The sequence below is a fragment of the Eucalyptus grandis genome, chromosome 6, assembly GCF_016545825.1.
Source record: "Eucalyptus grandis isolate ANBG69807.140 chromosome 6, ASM1654582v1, whole genome shotgun sequence".
Lineage (NCBI taxonomy): Eukaryota > Viridiplantae > Streptophyta > Magnoliopsida > Myrtales > Myrtaceae > Eucalyptus > Eucalyptus grandis.
In genome coordinates, this window is record NC_052617.1 from 27,036,547 (window position 1) to 27,053,223 (window position 16,677).

A 16,677-nucleotide genomic window follows, 5' to 3' on the forward strand; every position below is an offset into this window, starting at 1 on the left:
TCAGTCTAATTTGAAGACTTACAAACTCTTTAGTCAAAGTCTGAAGATCGCCAAACCGCCAGACTCAAGATTCAGAGTCTATCCTCATTGACAGTTTCTAGACCGTCGAAGAAGACTTATCCAGATTTGAGTATCTTGTTAAGGATTTGATTCTATCGACTGAATAAGATCTCTCGACTGGAGATAGCATCTTGGAATCTGTTATTCGTTTTAATTTCAATTCGGGTAATTTAGATCCGTTGATTGACGAAACATACTTGGAAGGTTCTACTTATGGAAACCTAGATCCTGATTGTATGGGCGGGCATGATTGGTGGGCTATCGTTATATTCCTTAAATAACTCGAAATCTTCCTAATTGATTCTGTCCAACGGGTAGATTGGACGAACTCCTTTGGTAAGTGCCAACGGGTATGAAGGCATGGAGGAGTATATAAGGAAGTCGTTCCAGTTATTTGAGTGTGTACGCGATAAAAGAATTCTAAAATCTGAAGCTCCTTGTTCTTTGTCAAATTCAATTGTTGAGTGAAAACTTGTACTCAAAAGAGCGTTTATATTTCTATGAGACCTCGAGGAAGTATAGCAGAGTCTCTACACTGTGGAATCAAGGAAGTGCTATACTATAACAACTCTTTTGCTTCTTAGTGAAATCCAGCCGGTGGGCTGTCAATGCGGAAGAGTGGACGTAGGCTTGGATCAATCCGAACCACTATAAACCCTATGTTCTTATTCTCTTCCCTAAGCTCTTTACTTTTATCGCAACAATATTTGTTTGTTAGAGTCTAATTTCCTTTTCATAATCTATTGCTAAATAGAGTCAGTTTAAAAGTAAAATTATAATCTTTACTCTACAAAATTTGTTTTCGCACATATTCACCCCTTATAGGTGCTCATACTAGCTTTCATACTTATCAGATAATATAACAATTCCAACGCGCCTTCGAAATCTCAATTTCAGTTCAGCTTGCTTTTCTAGAAATGTCCCATTAGATCGAATCAACTCATGACCATTGGCAACATCCTAAGATAGCAAACACTAAATATAAATCTTGAGAATAAATAAGAGTCATGAGGGGACTAAAAATTGAGGAACTCTTTTCATCAAGAGTCTCACACGACATAAAAGTTGAGATCAAACTTTTGACACTCTTATTGGTCGTCTCATGCATACGTAGTATGAAATACGTACTACAGTAATAACTCCTTTACCATGGAGCGTATGTCTACACCTTCAATACCGTACAGATGATAGTTCAGACATACCCAATGTCTAACTTGAGTTCACGTATCTACTCATTCACAAAATTCATCAGAACTCACATCTGGCATCATAGATAGATAAAGTAAAATATGTGGGGTATTTTACTTTCAGACATAGTAAGTATTATGTCCTCATCTTAACACTCAGTTAAGGCGACATACGTATTTTAAGCTTTAGCTCTCGATTATCACCTAGATAATAAGTTTAAAAACAGTCTCATCTCTATTTATCACAAAGTAAATAGAGGCGATTACTCGTGTGAGTGGGCTAATCTTATATCTGTCCGACATACTTTCTCAACTTAAAATAATACACTAAGCATTAAGATGCATAAAGATCAAACAAAGATCCATAGGCATTAATGATGAAAAACACAAATTCATCAAATGTGAACACTTCAGGGAAATTACAATCCAGTACATCAGACTCTACGCAATCCTAGAGATTTCATATGGCCACAAAACACATCTCTAGGTATTGGCTTTGTCATAGGATATGCTACCATTCTATGCGTAGATATGTACTGTAAGTTCGCATCATTTCGTGCAACCATATCTTTGACAAAATTATACTTGATATCTATATGTTTGGTCTTGCCATGATATTTTGGATCTTTGGTGTACGCTTTTGCTGCTTGGCTATCACAGTTAACCAACAATGAATCTGCAACACTTCTAATAATACCTAAATGATCCAATAATCTCTTAAGCCAAACATCTTCTTATATTATTGCTGATAATGCCACGAACTCAGTTTCCATCGTGGACAAGGCTATACACTTTTGTTTCTTACTGCTCCAACATATGGTACCATTATTCGGTAAGAAAACAAACCCATAGGTAGATTTTTCTTTCATCTAAATCTCCTCTCCAATCAGCATCAGAATAGCCTTAGAGTCGCAGATCCTTTCCATAATAACTTAGCGTATAATCAGCAGTCCCCTTTAGATACCTTAGTATTTTCTTAACGGCCTTCCAATGCGCTTGACCTGGATTGGATTGGTATCTACTCACCATTCCAACTGCAAAACATATGTCAGGTCTTGTACACATCATAGCGTACATCAAGCTCTTAACAGCACTAGCATAAGGAACATGTTTCATTTGTTCATTCTCTTGTGGAGTCTTTGGACACAGTCTATGGCTCAATCCTTCACCTTTTGCAATAGGAGTGTCTATGGGTTTACAATCCCATATCATTCATCTCAAAGTTGGAAGACAACCAACTCTTGACAGTATTAACAAACTCCATATTGTTTCCGACAATTAGTAGACCATCAACATATAATGATATGATCACAAATTGATCCATGGATCTTTTGATATATACACAATGATCCTCATCTATCATTGTAAATTCATATGCCTCTATGGCATTATGAAAACGTATATACCATTGTCTTGACGACTGCTTAATGCCATATATCGACCTCAAAAGTCGACATACATTTTCTTCTTGGCCTTCTTTAATGAAACCAGCAGGTTGTTCCATATATATTTCTTCCTCTAATTCTCCATTGAGAAAAGCAGTCTTTACATCCATTTAATATAACTCAAGATCCATACTAGTCACTATTGCCAGAATAATGCGAATCGATGTAAATCTCACTACAGGAGAAAATGTTTCTTCATAATCAATTCCTTCCTGTTGATTATACCCATTCGCCACAAGGCAAGCCTTATGCCTTTATATCGAGCCATCAGCTTTACGCTTTATTTTGAGACCCATTTATTCCCAATAGCTTTGCGTCCTTTTGGAAGATCAACCAGTTCCAAACTTGGTTTGACTTCATTGACTCCATATCCTCTTTCATTGCATAAATCCATTTTTCCTTACTAGGGCAATTCAGAGCCTCATTAATATTTCTTGGCTCATCCTCATCTTGAAGCAATCATAAAAGTTTCCCCTTCAATGTCAAAACGTCGATGGGGAATACTTTGGCGACTTGTTCGCCGTATGGGAGATTGTACACTTTGCACATCATTCCCCATTATGCTCCCATTAGGATTAGATAATGATAAAGTTGTCTCATCATGTGGTTGCAATTGAGAATGAGTTAAATTCAATTCATCACTTCTCATATTACTCCCACTTGGACGAACTCCACTAATATCATTATCTTGATCCAAGGTTTCAAATAGGAGTAATCTTCCCCTATTTCACCCTTCTTAGGAAATTCATCCTCTAAGAATGTGATATCCCGTGATTTAAATTCAGTTATACTCCCACTTTCCTGCTCACCTATGAACACATACCATTTCCAGTGTTCGGAGTATCTCATTAAAATACTCTTTTTTCCTTCGGGACTCAATTTCCTAAACTTGTAAGAGGACTCATGAGTATAGGCAACACAACCCCATGTCTTAAGAAAACTTAAGTCTGGTTTTCTACCTGTCCATAACTCATATGGAGTGCAACTAACTGATTTGGAAGGCACCCGGTTAAGTATATAGGTAGCAGTTAACAACGCATCACTCCAAAAAGTAATAGGTAAGTTAGCATGCGCTATCATGGACCTAACCATCTCCAGTAGGATTCTATTTCTTCTCTCTACAACACCATTTTGTTTAGGAGTATATGGAATAGACAACTGTCTTTCTATTCATTTTTCACCACATAATTTTCTGAACTCATCAAATAAATATTCTCGACCTCGATCCGATCTCAATGCTTTTATTTTCTTGTCTAATTGATTTTCTTCCAAGTTCATAAACCTTTTGAAACAACTTAATGCTTCAGATTTATGATAAATCAAATAGACATATCCGAATCGAGTATAATCATCTGTAAAAGTGATGAAATAAACAGTCCCATCCCTTCCTTTCACATTCATTGCACCACAGACGTCAGAATGGATTAAATGCAGAGGAAATTCAGCTCTTTTACCTATTCCAAATGGTTTCCTTGTCGTTTTCCCTACTAGGCAATGCTCATATATGGGCAAATCGACTTTTTTAATGTTGCCCAACAAGCCCTCTTTGGCAAGTCTATTCATACGTTGTTGGCCAATATGACCAAGTCTAACACGCCACACATTCACATCACTATCAAATGAATTAGGAGATGTGAGAAGGGAATAACAAACATTTGCATTAACATAGTCAATATTTAATACAATGAAACAATCTAGAAAATAACTACAAGTATAGTAGTTTGTATCCAAATACAAATCTACACCTATATTATGGAAGTTCATATTAAAATCAAGCTTAACCAATACCAAAACAGACAATAAATTTCGACGAATCTCCAAAGCATATAGAACTTCATGTAGGAACAAAGTGCGTCCACCACGCATGTTCAATTGGCAGGTGCCAATCCCTTTAACTTCATCTCTGGAGTTATATCCTACATAGATCCACATAGTTCCAGTTGGTACTCGTCGGAATTCCACAAAGGATTCTCTATCCTTCGCTACATGGTCTGTCGCTCTTGAATCTACAGTCCACAAAGGATTGGATTCAGCCAATAATGCAGAACTTAACACATAAGCAAAGTTCTCAAATGTACAAGAGGTGTTTACCTTTTTCGGCTCACAATAGTTGCGAGTATAGTGACCTTTCTTGTCACAATTGTAACACATTACCCTTGACATTTTCTTCACTTGAGGACATTTTCCTCTCTTGTGTTGGTTAATTCTTGATTTCTTGTAATAAGGACTTGATCATTTGCATTCCCACATATTGAACGAATCAATACACTTGCACTTAGAGCTCAAAGCCATTTCTGAGCTAGAACCTGCATTGCAAATATCTATTTTCGGCTCAAATGCCGTTAAGCGGTCATCTACCAGCTCAAGGTAGCGCACAGCATCCTCAAGATCTTCCATAACATGGTCAAGAGCTTCTAGTGCTTCTTGCTTTTCCAGCACATATTGAATCTTCATATTCAATATTTCACAATTGTTACCGTTCATATCAGCAATTACGTTCTTAGTTGTTGAAACCATCGATCTGAACACATCAGACATATATGCACGAATAATTAATGCCTATCATTTATGCATCCACTTTGCACAGACCCATCATATCAATGAACAATTTCAAGTAAAGTTTCAGAATCAAAAGGTCACTATGTTTCCAATCATCCTCCAAAAATCCTAACTCAAAATTATCATTAATATAATTGTCTTATGCAAAATAAATTCTATGAAGTTACAAAAACTTCTATGAACTACCCACAGCAGTCAACAATAACAGAAAGCAAATAATATCTAACATCCAATAGAATAACAATGCTTTCACATAATACAACTATTCATTACACTAAGCAATATATACAAAGGAAAAAAAAACAACATTGAAAGAAATATTCACACCCAAGAACATCTCAAACTAATTTAAGAAATAAATAGGGAATGTCCCTTCTAATCTATCAGTCAAAATATCCAAGAAATTTGAAGGCACATTTGCCAACCGTGGAAAAACTTTTGGAGAGCTCTCATGTCGCCTCCAAGGCGCATTCACTCTGCGCCATGTGGCGCTCAATCTAAGGGTTGAAGTTTTGGTTAACTCAATCATATAGTAATCTCTTACCAAAGCTTCCACTAGCCTCCTATAACCCGGGACCACGTTGACCTCCCATAACCGATCTAACACTGCTTGCCATTCAGGTGGAAGAGTGTTCATCAAAGCTGGCACCTTCTCAAAATCCGGCATAAGATAACCATTCAAGATGATTTCCTGTATCATCTGATTGACCCTGACTACGTGTGATACTAAATCACTATCATGCCATCGATAATCAGCTAACTATGTCATCAGCCTTTTGAGTCTAGCTCTTCCTTCGTCCGTTCTCGAGATTGTAGGTATCCGTGCATAATACATCATAGTTCCTGCAACAAATGCAGAACTAAAAATGGATCACTTATAATCCACAATAAATAAAATGGAAAATACATAATTTTCCATGATTCATGCAACAAATGCAGAATAAAAAACGGATTACCTCTAACCCACACAGACATAATTGAAAAAGAAACAAATTCCTTTTTTTTTTTTGGTCAATGGTCAACGGGTCAACGCCGGTCAACGGTCAACGGTCACCGGTCGGCGGGCTTGCCGGTCGGACCGGGTCAGACGAACCGACCGGCACGTGCCGCGCGCGTGCGGGCTGACGTCACGCAGACGTCAGCCGGCACGTGCGCGGCATGCGCCAGGCTCCCGCACATGTCGGGTTGGGTCGGGTCGCCGGCCGGCCAACGGTTACCGACCATTGGGTGACGTCAGCACGCGTCGGTTCGTCGACCGGCTCGTGCCGATTCGCCGGCCAGCGGTGTCGCACACGTGCCGGTCCGTCACGCGCTGGCTGAGCCAGCGCTTCGGGCACATCGCACCCACGCGCAGCAGCTTCTGGCTGCGCGTGTGGGCGCGTCCGGCGTCGCCCAGCGGCGCACGACATGTTGACGAACTCGTCTTGACGAGCTCTTTCATCCTATGCTTTCAGAAATTGATTTCGACTTACGGAAACTCAAAAAAATGGATGAACAGTGCTCGGGTGTCGGGATTTCTCGCCCCGATCCATGTCGGCCGATTATTTTCGCGAAAAATCAATCAAAAAACATCAAAGGGGTCGGGAAAACATGAACTAGGGCTCTGATACCAATGTTGGGATTAACTGATTCCCCAAAAACCAAATTCAACACTAAATCGAACCCTTAAAACGAATGCGGAAGACAAGCCCGGGAAAATCACGTATCACCGATCCTAAAGCACACCACGGATTCGAGCATACCTTGTTAGCCACAGATTAAACACCAATGCTAAAGATTGAGGAAGAGAAACCGATCATGTTCGATCCGATGACGTCAATTGGCCTTGAAGGGAAGACAGCGTCGCCTTTAGCGTTCGATTTCTTTTTTTGGAGGGAGAGAGGGAGAGTAACGTATGTCAAAAATGCCAAAGGGTATGTTCCTCCCTCTCTCTTTCTCCTTTTATACGTCCCTCCAACAGAAAGGAACGTACCCCTTCATCCATAGGCCCTAATCATGTGGGCGGGGCTTTCAAGCCCAACATTGGCGGACGGGCCAACTTAGGCCCATCACCTGAAACCATCACCTCCAATTTCCTTCCCACATTTCAAACCTTCACGAGATTGTGTCATGGCTGCTTAAGAGAACCCCCATAAAAATGACATAGTTGTTGATAGTTTGTTTTAAATAAACAAACAAAGCGGTGTCTTGCCCAATTTAGGAAAGGTGTGTGTAGACTAATATACGAGGTTGGAAGTCTTGTAGCCTTACGATTGAAGACCAAGAGCTAAGTGGGTTGAATCCTATAGTATTCCCATGTGGTTTGTAGACCATCGGCACTTGTCAACGGCTTTTTAAAAAAAAAATTCTCGTTTATCAATTATTTCCTTTCGAGAGTTAATCAAATTTATTATCTGGAATTCTCATTTTAAAACTTTATTCTATATTTTGTTGGTGACACGAGAAGAAGATGAACGAGGGCAATCTCAATAAGGTATGGGAAATCCAGGCCCTGAAGAGGAAGCCTGCACAAGACGAAGACCGGAAGATCCTCAAGCGTATCGCCCATCTGGTTCAGCCCATCATGCGCAAGCGTCAGTGGAGGGTCAAGCTTCTCTCCGAGTTCTGGTAAGATCTTGCTGCTTCGTTTCGATGAAAAAGTGGTTCCGATTGTCCAGGATTGGGATGGTAATCCGTGTATGTGTGTGGGGAATTCTGAACCTCTTTTTTTGATCCATGGATGGAAGATTCATTACAATGAATAAGTGGCGTCAAGTCCAACGAATGCGCGTCTTCTGGGTCTGACTGTGGACCGAGGCTTGCGCGTGAAGCTGAGGTTCCGCGGGCCGAATAGAGACGATCATTTCTATCCTTATGATCAAGTCCTCGACACGATGCTTCGCGAGCTCTGCCACAAGATGCTCGGCCCTCACGATGTCAAGTTCGACAAGCTCTGGGATGAACCTAGAAAGGTCGATCATTACAAAAGTCCCAGTGTCCTTTCTAGTCATCGCCATTCCAGTCTTTAGTATAGATGTACTATTTTTTGAAATGTACTTGGTGGTTTTGGACATTGCGCTGTCCCAATGCCTTCACTTACATTCCAGTCTACTTCATGTACATTATGATGTCAACCACAGGAGTGCAAGATGTTGACGGCCAAGGTAATAACTGGCACCAGCCAGGATTTTGATCTTCCCGGGAGGCGTCTTGGCGGTTCCTCTAAAAGGCCACCTATTTCATCACTGCGGCAAACTGCTCTGGCTGCTGCAAAGAGGAGAGCAGTTTTGGGTTCTCTCCTACCATCTGGACCGTGGTGTCTTGTCGCCGATAGTAGCATCATGGTACTTAGTCCAGCACAAGCTGCTGCAATGGCTGTTGCAGGATGACATCTGGTGTGGTTATCAATTGGAAGATGGCAGGGATAGAGAAAGTAACCCTGATATTCTGCAAAATATTGAGAATGAGATCGAAACCCCTGGAAAATGAGGCATGATGATGCAGGAAGCTGAGCTTCGGGTCTCGGAAAAGAATTTGTGAATCGAATGAAGCTTCAGCTTCACGATCTTCCGGCAGTGATTTGGATCAGAATTATGTCGATTTAAGAGGGAATGATGGGACATGTGGAGTAGATGATCTCAACTGTGCACATCAGAGAAGCAAATTGGAATCAGATAATGTATTCTATTCTAAGTCGAAATGTCATCTGGGGAATGCTTCAGCTGGCATGCCATCCAATTTGACTTCTCAGCCAAGACTTAAGGGCACTGCTAAGATCCTTCAATTGATCTCCTTATGTGGGCATGGGGAATATGCACCTTATTAAATCCCGTGACTATTATGTATTGTAAATGAATGCCAGTGGTTGATTTATTAGATATATCGTTCCAAGTTGTTTTGATACTTTCAGTCTATTCATCTTTGCATGTTTTCTCCTTCCAAGTTTTTTCTGTTTGTTAGATTGCTCAATCTCAATTTATTTTCTTCCTTGTGGTTGAGATTGCATGTGCAGTTGCACTTTTCTTTTCCTTCTCCATCATTTGTCATTAGTACTGAACCTGCAACTGAGCTACTCATAGTTGCTAGATGTGTTAAAGAGTGTTGCTTTACCAACTGTTTCCTTGTTGGTTCATCTGAACATTAGGCTACACGCAAAAGTGTGAATAGGATGTGAATCTAAAAAGTTAATCAAAGCTTTATAACAGTATGCACTGTGATATGAATTTTCTTGACTTCTCTACATTATGCAGTCAATGAAGTATCTCTGAGGTGTGACTGACATTGCTTCCTTTTCGTTAACCATATTCACGGGCAATCTATCTCTTTTGCTGCAATCCCTCTATAACTCGTCTATAACACGTACATTTGGCTTTATTTGTCATGGTGTCATGCAGCCACTAAACTTCAAGTAGAAACAACCCGTCACTATTTTTAACCTTTTGAGTTTACTATTGCATTACAGCACGGATTCATGGTCGTTAGTCTGGGGGAAGAGATGTAGATCAAAGAAAATGACTGAACCACAATAAATCAGTTTGCAAATTCTTCTAACTGTTCAACCGTTTCATCATTTGTTAGATAGAAGCATTTGTATTACTCAACTGTTTTTCTTTGAGAAGAATTCGTTAAAGTATTCTGTGAAAAAAAATAAAATAGAAAATAGACCAATTCACCTCCTCTTTATCTCTGTGTTAGCCATTTTAACAAATAGCTCACCAATTAAAGATGCTTCCAATATAATATTGCAACCATCAGATGTTAGCATTACATTAGCGACAAACCTGTGAGAATCTTATACTACGATTGCACAAAGATCCAACTCGCTAACGGACAATTTCAACTTTTTTTTTTTTTGGTAAGGTGAGATATGTATTGACTTTTAATACAATTTCAACTTTTTATAGGCTAGTTTTCTCAGAAACAGCTTTTAGCCCTACAAAAGAGCTTATAAGCTGATCGTCACCAAAGTCTCTCCAGAAAGGCAGCTTTGTTATTTCCCTTCATTTTTCCCCAAAATGGATTTCCAAGCTTTTGCCTTTCCAATTGTACTCTCCTTCTTCATCTTCATTTTCACTGCAATAAAATACAGTCAGAAGTCCGATGTGAAAGGCCTTTCCAAGCTTCCTCCCGGTCCTAGGAAGCTCCCTGTCATAGGAAACTTGCACCAGCTCCTCGGATCACCGGCTCATTGTGCGTTGTGGGAGTTGGCCAAGATATATGGGCCATTGATGCATATGCAGTTTGGGGAAGTTCCTCATGTGGTCATATCTTCAGCCGAAATGGCCAAAGAGGTGATGAAGACCCATGACATTACTTTCGCAACTAGGCCTCGGCTTCTTGCTACAGAAGTGCTGTCATACGGATCAACAGATATTGCATTCGCGCCCTACAGCGAATACTGGAGGCAACTTCGAAAGATCTGCACTTTGGAGCTCTTGAGTGCCAAGAGGGTCCAGTCTTTTAGGCATATAAGGGAAGAAGAGATTTCGAATCTCGTCAAATGGGTCGCTTCTAATGCAGGGTCTCCAATCAATCTTACTCAGAGACTATTCTCGACTAACTACGGAGCTACTTCGATTGCAGCTTTCGGGAAGAAAGTCAAAGAGCAGGAGGAGTTCATAACAATAGTCAAAGAAGCAATTCGATTGGCTGCTGGCTTCGAAGTTGGGGACGTGTTTCCTTCATTGAAGTGGCTTCATGTGATTACCGGGATGAAGCCACGATTGGAAAAGTTGCGTCAGCAACTGGACCGGATTATGAACAACTTAATCAGAGAAAAGGAGGAAGAGAGGGCTAACAGAAGCAGTGATGAAACGACACTCGATGGTTTGGTTGATGTTCTCTTGAGGTTCGCCGATCCTAGTGGTCCTGATTTTTTTCTAACCACTGACAACGTCAAGGCAGTACTACTGGTAGGGAAGTTTTTCTGTTTTCATCATGCTCAATTTTCCCAAGAAAAATGAACTGCAGCTTTGGGCTTTCAAATCAGTTGGATTTTTTTACCTTAGAACAAAGTCAAAGTTCGACATTAGTCGACTTTCACTTGTCAACGTGATACTGATGTGAGAAGAAGTGTATCGACCAAAGCATGGCCCAAATTAAATTAGCATGAACCCAAGACTGATATTAATTCAATATACCTGCAATGCTTTAAGATGGTATCAAATAGTTTGAGCCAAGCTTTTCTTTGTTGAGGCTAAGGATTAAAATTCGAGTTATTCTAACGAAAATGGAACATGAAATGTGTAAGCAGGACATTTTTGCCGCCGGGAGCGAGACTTCAGCCACGCAGGTGGATTGGGCATTGGCGGAGATGATGAAGAATCCGAGAATCCTTAAAAAAGCGCAGGCTGAGGTTAGGGAGGTCTTCGACAGGAGAGGCAAGGCAGATGAGACAGGGTTGCCCGAACTAGAGTACCTGAAGCTGGTAATAAAAGAGTGCCTGAGGTTGCGCCCTTCTATTCCCTTGCTGCTCCCGAGGGAATGCACAGAGAGGTGCGAGATAAATGGATACGAGATCCCGGTCAAGACCAGGGTGCTCGTGAATGCGTGGGCGATCGGGAGAGACCCCAAGTACTGGGACGACCCCGAGTCCTTTTATCCAGAGAGGTTCAAGGACAGCCCGGTGGATTATAAAGGGACTAGCTTTGAGTACATACCATTTGGTGCAGGGAGAAGGATCTGTCCGGGGATGAACTTTGGGATTGCGAATGTGGAGCTTCCACTGGCAATGTTGCTGTACCACTTTGACTGGGAGCTCCCTGAGGGAATGAAGAGTGAAGAAATGGACATGAGTGAGACACTGGGTGTGAGTCAGAGGAGGAAGCGTGATCTGTACGTGGTTCCTAAGCCGTACCAGCCTAGCTTCACTTGTTGAGACATTCGTAGAAGATTGGTACAAATGTTGTTAAATTTACAGACGTTTGTCGCCAATGTAAGGGAAGAAACATAAAGAATGCAATCATGTACTTGTTCGGCGGAAAGGGAGGTTTATGTATTAAACAATGCATTATGGGGGAATTAATTAACTTATGTTTCTATGCCACTTGCTCCTTGTCTTTTTTTAACTCTTGATCTGTCTTTTCTCAAAGGAATAAAAGTAGAGTGAGAGTATGACCGAGCGTGATAATTTAGTTGTGGAGGGACCACAATTATCTATTATGAAATTACAAGTTCAAGTGTTGCGATAAGCAAATCTCTGGTCAACTTGTGCCTTTCGCATTTGTTATCTTTGTAAGAGTTCATCTGATAAGGGCTAATATTGTAATTTACCATCCTACGAAATTAATCTAATAAAGTAAGATATAAGATTTCTTAATTAATCTAATGTAGGGTTAACTAGTATTGGCCAAGTAAAGCCCGGCCTGTGATAAAAGAGCATGTAATTTAAAACTCTATAAATAGTGATTAAGTCTCTCATCTAATCCTGACATACAAATAACCTCACATAGAAGCATTTATTGAACGCTAAGGGTGAAGACAGTCTAATTGAGTCAATGATATAGAGGACAATAGAAGAGAAGAATTTGAACTTTGAACTTAGGCTTTGGATTGCTGCTATTCCGCATTTAGAACGATGGATTTCAAATTAAGTGTACAAATTTCTTTTCTTCACTATATGTGTTTTCTTGATTCTAGCTATGAAAAATTGGGTGTGCTTTCTCGGCTTACAATCGTATGTGAAGATAAATTTTCTATTTGATGTAAAGTCCACGTCAGCTGTTTCGTTGCAAGAAAACTAACGAATGGACTGGGGAATAACATCGTCGGCTTAAGTGAGAGATAAACTTGAGTCTTTTGAGGTCTAAACCTTTTTCATTTTATTGCTAAAATAGGCCCATTCGTTACAAAGTCCAATAAACGTTTTCCAATTCTATTTTACAAAACATATAGAGATAATCCATTCATCTAGCATTTCATTTTGAGAAAAAAAAAGTTTGACTTTTGGGAAAATAATTAATTATATGTTGACAATAATTTATATACGACGAGGGTTACCCGCTTGCTAGGTAACCTCGGTTGGTTAATAGAATTGCATTCCTTATTTTAATGTGCTGGTACCTATACGCCTCAGCCACCCAATTGAAGAGATATTGTTTCTTCCTTTCTTTATGAAAGTACCTCTGAACTTTTACACCCCAGAGTCTAGACGAAGCAATTTAAGGTCATATTTAGGACCATCGTCTTACAAGGAGGTCCTTGACCACTACCTTTTTCGAGGTGTAGGAATTGCCTCCACGTTAAATTAATGTCTCAAATTTGAATCTGAACAACGATTTGTTAAATCGAATTTGTTGAGAAATATTTCTCAAGTGGATTACAAATCGGATGAAGAAGTTTTCCTCTTGTTAGACTTTCTTTTGGCATACAAAAGAAAGGAAAATATTATATATAGCTATAAGACAAAAGAGGAAATAAAAATAAAGATATAGTAAAGGTTTTCTTTTCTTCTTTGTGCAAAGCAGAATACGAATTTTGAAGAAAAGATTCCACGTGGTGTCGAAAGTCAAAGTTTTGACTCTGAGCACATAATATAAAAAAGACAGGGTCTCTTTTATCAAAGGAGATAGCCGCACGTAGCTGCATTTCGAAGCCGCACATCAAGCTGAAGAGAGCCGCGCATGAAGAGAGAAGAATGTGAACCTGTACGGAAGGAAGAGAACAAGCATATGAGATCTTCGTTTCGACGTATTTAAAGTGTTTTACTTTGAGCTTGAATGTGTAGTGATTTTGTGCTATGAGTTTATGTCCAATTAAGTTGTTTATTTATAAATATTTTGGATTTGAATTTATCTAGATGTGGAAATATCCAAGCTTGTGAGCAATTGTAAATTATAATTCTATGATTATAGTGGATTATTTGCTTTTAACTCTCCCCGTGCATGTAGATATCGATACTCGAACCGAACTACGTAAATTTTTGGTGTTTTTATTATTTCTCGTTATTTCTTTAGTAATTTCGCATTGACATAAATTGTAAGATCATGTCATTTTCGTGTATTGTTAGTATTATATTTTCAACACTCCACCCCCTACTATTCTATAGTCCTCGAAGTATTGGGACCCGAATTCTTAGTTTGTTTACCCCACCATAGTGTAAAACCCTTCATTGAACCTATGAGCCTTTTAAGGCCATGCTTAGGACCTAGTCTTACGCGGAGATCCCCAGCCACTATCTTTTGCAAGGTGTGGGAGCTACCTTTGTTGGAGGCTAATGACACAACTAGAGGAGGTAAATAGATTGTTTTAGAACTTTGACAATATTTTACGAAAATTAACTAAATCCAAGTAAAAATCTAATCAGGGTAATTTTTCAAAACTTGTGAGCAACTTGTATGCTTGTGGAAGCAATGAGAGTGAAAAACAGTATACACCAAGATATATACTGGTTCGGCTTTATCCCTAAGCTTACATCCACTCCTTGGACTAACGCCACAAATTGGGCTAGATTTCTCTAATAATTTGTTCAGAAAGTTACAACTAGCAAGTATTTATCTTTTTTCATGATAGATCTCACTATTAGAACTCAGCTGCTACTCTTGCTCTTGTACACTTAATTTGCATCACAATTACTCAAATAACAAAGAATACAATACTCAAGAAATAGTTGAAAGAGAGAGTTTCTCTTGAAACACAATATATATAAGATTTCCGGTCTTTGTAATTTGCACATGTTCAACATTTGCCATGCCTTTAAGGGCAGCATCAGAGAAGTTTATGTCTTTGTGTCAAAAGATATGAGTGATGAGGGCATCATAGGGCAGTTTGCTTGTGACGAAAGAAGAGAGAGAGAGAGAGAGAGAGGGAGGGAGGGAGGGGGGGGGGAGGGAGGGAGGGAAATCATTAGGGGTGATCGGTTCTCGGTTCGGTCCGTTTTCAAGGTGGAACCGGGAACCGGACCAGGAGAACCGGTTCCCAATTTTTGGAACCGTGGACCGAACTGTTTGGTCCTAGGACCAGGAACCGAACCGGACCATCGGTTCCGATTCGGTCCAGTCCGGTCCAATAGAATTGGCACTTTCATTTTTCACTAAAGAACGATCATGCTCCGGACCAATCAATCCAATTCGGCTCCCTGGTCGATCTAATAAAACTACTCACACGTGTTTCCATGTGCAAAATATTCAAACTTCACTTGCGTAAATATCAATTATAGTTTATGTGTTTCATGCTTAATTTTAAGCATAAAAGCCATGAACAATTTGAGTAAAATATATGCTTAGCTTAGGTTTTATAGACAATCTCTCTTCTATACTTTGAATGTTTAGTCGATGTCAGACTCTTTGAGGCTTGAAGTGCCTTGTCATTTGCAAGTGAGGGGAGCAAGAGAGAGAGTGTGAGCATGAGTAACTCCTAGAGCCTTGTCCCACATTGAGTAAAAGATAAAACTAACAAATAAGTTTTCTAAGAGCTTTGGTGGTCTCTTGGCCACATAAGAGGTTGTTACCTCAATTGCAATTCCGATTGCAGTAAGTTTTATATATGATATTCATATATTATATGTGTTTATATTATATATATATATATATATATAAAATTTGGACTGATCCGGTCGGTCCGGTTGGTCTAGTTCCCACCTTGGAACCGGGAACCGGACCAACTGGCCGCCGATTCCAAGATTAGAAACCGGGAACCGGACCGCCAATCGTGGGAATTGCCCAAAACCAGCCGGTCCGGTCCGGTCCCAGTTCGGGCAGTTTCCGTTGCACACCCCTAGAAATCATCAAATTTCGTGAGAATGGCCTAGATGATTCTTGCCTCATTACGAGATATATCGTTTGTGGAAGATGTTTTCGAATGCAAGTAGAGGGTCAAAATCTTTTAGATGATATTCATTTTGAGAGGCTATACATTGATGATATTTTTTGAGCCACAAGTTAAGTTCGGAGTTTCAAGCATAAATCTATAGACTTTATCAGGCTCTACTGGAATCTTTTTGAACACATTGTACTTGGTTTGGATGATTTCTGCCAATTCATCCAAAATGATGACATGGTTTTGTTTTCGAAAAGTGAAAATGAAAGATTCCCTGTCTGGAAAAAGAAGATTTGAATAAAATAGTGCCACGAGAGTGGGATAGACTTCTTCCTTCATCAAGCAAGAAAAAGTTGAGTTCTAGTTTTTCAAAAAGTTTGGAGAGAAAAATGCCGTGGACATCAAGATAGTCAAAATCAATAAATCATTGTGGAGTAATCCCTCAAATGTGAAAAGCTTGAAAAGAATTCTCATGATCTTTGGACAAAAAAATTTCAGACTTGAAAGAAGGATCAGGGTGAAAACTTTCAGTAGATTTGAAATTCTGAATTACTCGATCATCGTCATCTTCATGACGTTTGTCTCCCGATGTTTCTTCCATTTTAGTTCTAAGCTCACTTTGTTCGGGTTGGTCAGAGGCTTGAGCAAGTGCAATCTATGTTGGTTGCACTTCAAATTGATTAGTAGGCTGA

The 16,677-nt window shown here is 39.7% G+C and overlaps 1 protein-coding gene and 1 pseudogene across 1 annotated transcript; both read left to right on the top strand.

Annotated features, from left to right (window-relative positions):
• The first annotated feature begins 7,700 nt into the window (after positions 1-7,700).
• LOC104451777 lies at positions 7,701-9,165 on the top strand (annotated as a pseudogene).
• Positions 9,166-10,245: 1,080 nt separating this feature from the next.
• On the top strand, positions 10,246-12,203 carry LOC104451778 (cytochrome P450 71D11). The gene is made up of 2 exons (XM_010066370.2): positions 10,246-11,142; positions 11,484-12,203. Exons 1-2 carry the CDS (start codon positions 10,246-10,248, stop codon positions 12,105-12,107), a joined length of 1,521 nt encoding a protein of 506 aa, XP_010064672.1. The 3' UTR covers positions 12,108-12,203.
• The last annotated feature ends 4,474 nt before the right edge of the window (positions 12,204-16,677 follow it).

Excerpts from the sequence above, each read along its gene's own strand:
- LOC104451778 (XM_010066370.2), top strand. The coding sequence starts at position 10,246 with ATGGATTTCCAAGCTTTTGCCTTTCCAATTGTACTCTCCTTCTTCATC. Across the intron at positions 11,143-11,483 it reads ACGTCAAGGCAGTACTACTG|GACATTTTTGCCGCCGGGAG; the intron begins GTAGGGAAGTTT and ends ATGTGTAAGCAG.